The following is a 1,463-nucleotide window of genomic DNA, read 5'->3' on the forward strand; positions in this document are numbered from 1 at the left end:
AAAAGTATATAATTCACTCAAAGATGAGAGCTCGCTCCTTAAATAAAAGTTATATGTACAACCATTAAGTCCCAATAGTGACATTTCATTAGAAATAAAAAAATTCAATAGTTGAACATATTAGCGATTATATATGTTATATGTTTATTATTTGCACCACCATAGTGGCCTCGGTAGAGATAGGAATTTTTTATGAGTAAGACAGAATTATAGTTACAAAAATCTGACGGAGACTGAAATATAATTTTTCAAAATTTGTATATAAGATAGATAAATTTGTTTAAAATTTACATGTAAATTTAACAAAGAAAACTAAGGGGGGAGAGGGCCTCTGCGGGCCCCACCCCAGCTCCGCCCTTGATAGTGGCCTTAGCTAGCTCTTTCCTATAAATAAGGTGCCTGTGAATGTGTTTTCTTCACTCACCTCCCCCATACGATAAGCCTAGAGGCTGTCAAGTATGTCTGCCACAACCTTCTTCACAACTACCCAATTCTTGCTCTTCTTCTTCTCCCTCACCACCATCACACTTGGTGATGCCAACATCCAAGGGGAAGTACTGAATCCTCCAGCCCAAGGAACTGAGAAGGTGAGCCATATTCACTTTTATTTCCATGATAGCCTGGATGGGCGGTACTCTATCCGCATTGCCGCTGCGCCGCCGTTTTACAAGTCGGCGACCCCATTTGGTCTTGCCGCTGTTGTTGATTCCCCGTTGACGGAAGGGCCTGATCCAGGATCCAAGTTGGTTGGAAGAGCACAAGGGCTGTATGTCATAGCTTCAAAGGAAGAAGTTGGCTTGCTAATGGATTTGACATACCAGCTCTACGAAGGAAAGTACAATGGGAGCAGCATCAGTGTGCTTGGGCGGAATGCAGTGCGTAATCCATTGAGGGAGATGCCGGTTGTGGGGGGAACTGGCCTTTTCCGGCTAGCCCGCGGTTACGTACAAGCTAAGAACTACCTTTACAACCTCACAAGTGGGCTTGCAATTGTGGAATATGATGCATTTGTGATGCATTATTAGTGAGATGGTTGGCTTTTATGGTGTTATTGTGCGCTTTGAGTTCGAAACTTCCATGCATGTTAGTACTGTTCGTTGCAAGATGTCATGTTAAGTACTCAAAAGTAGTAGCGACCCTATTTTCTTACAGCGTGGTTCTTGAGGCTAGTAAAAGCCATTTGTTTTATGTGCTTCCTGGTTTCAGTATGCTGTTGTGATTAAGCTTGATAGTGAGAAAATAAAGCAATTTGGAATTCAAACTTGGTGACTAAACACGATTAGTTCAACGTAAATGCACCTGTGCCAATTTAAACTTATAATTGGATCTAAAGTATAACAACAATGAAGATCCAAAGTATAACAACAATGAAACATTGTGCACAGGCATATACAATAATAAAAATGCCCCTATTTTAAGTGAGAAGAAACATTTTAAAGGGACAAAAAAGAGTTATGAAAAAA

At 40.5% G+C, this 1,463-nt stretch overlaps 1 protein-coding gene across 1 annotated transcript; it reads left to right on the forward strand.

Annotated features, from left to right (window-relative positions):
* Window positions 1-438: 438 nt before the first annotated feature.
* On the forward strand, window positions 439-1,149 carry LOC116245896 (dirigent protein 19-like). Its single transcript, XM_031617501.2, has one exon. The coding sequence runs from the start codon at window positions 459-461 to the stop codon at window positions 1,023-1,025; it is 567 nt and encodes a 188-aa protein (XP_031473361.1). The 5' UTR covers window positions 439-458; the 3' UTR covers window positions 1,026-1,149.
* The last annotated feature ends 314 nt before the right edge of the window (window positions 1,150-1,463 follow it).

This window comes from Nymphaea colorata, chromosome 1 (genome assembly GCF_008831285.2).
Source record: "Nymphaea colorata isolate Beijing-Zhang1983 chromosome 1, ASM883128v2, whole genome shotgun sequence".
NCBI classification, from domain to species: Eukaryota; Viridiplantae; Streptophyta; class Magnoliopsida; order Nymphaeales; family Nymphaeaceae; genus Nymphaea; species Nymphaea colorata.

Coding starts and splice junctions, on each gene's coding strand:
- LOC116245896 (XM_031617501.2), top strand. CDS start 459: ATGTCTGCCACAACCTTCTTCACAACTACCCAATTCTTGCTCTTCTTC.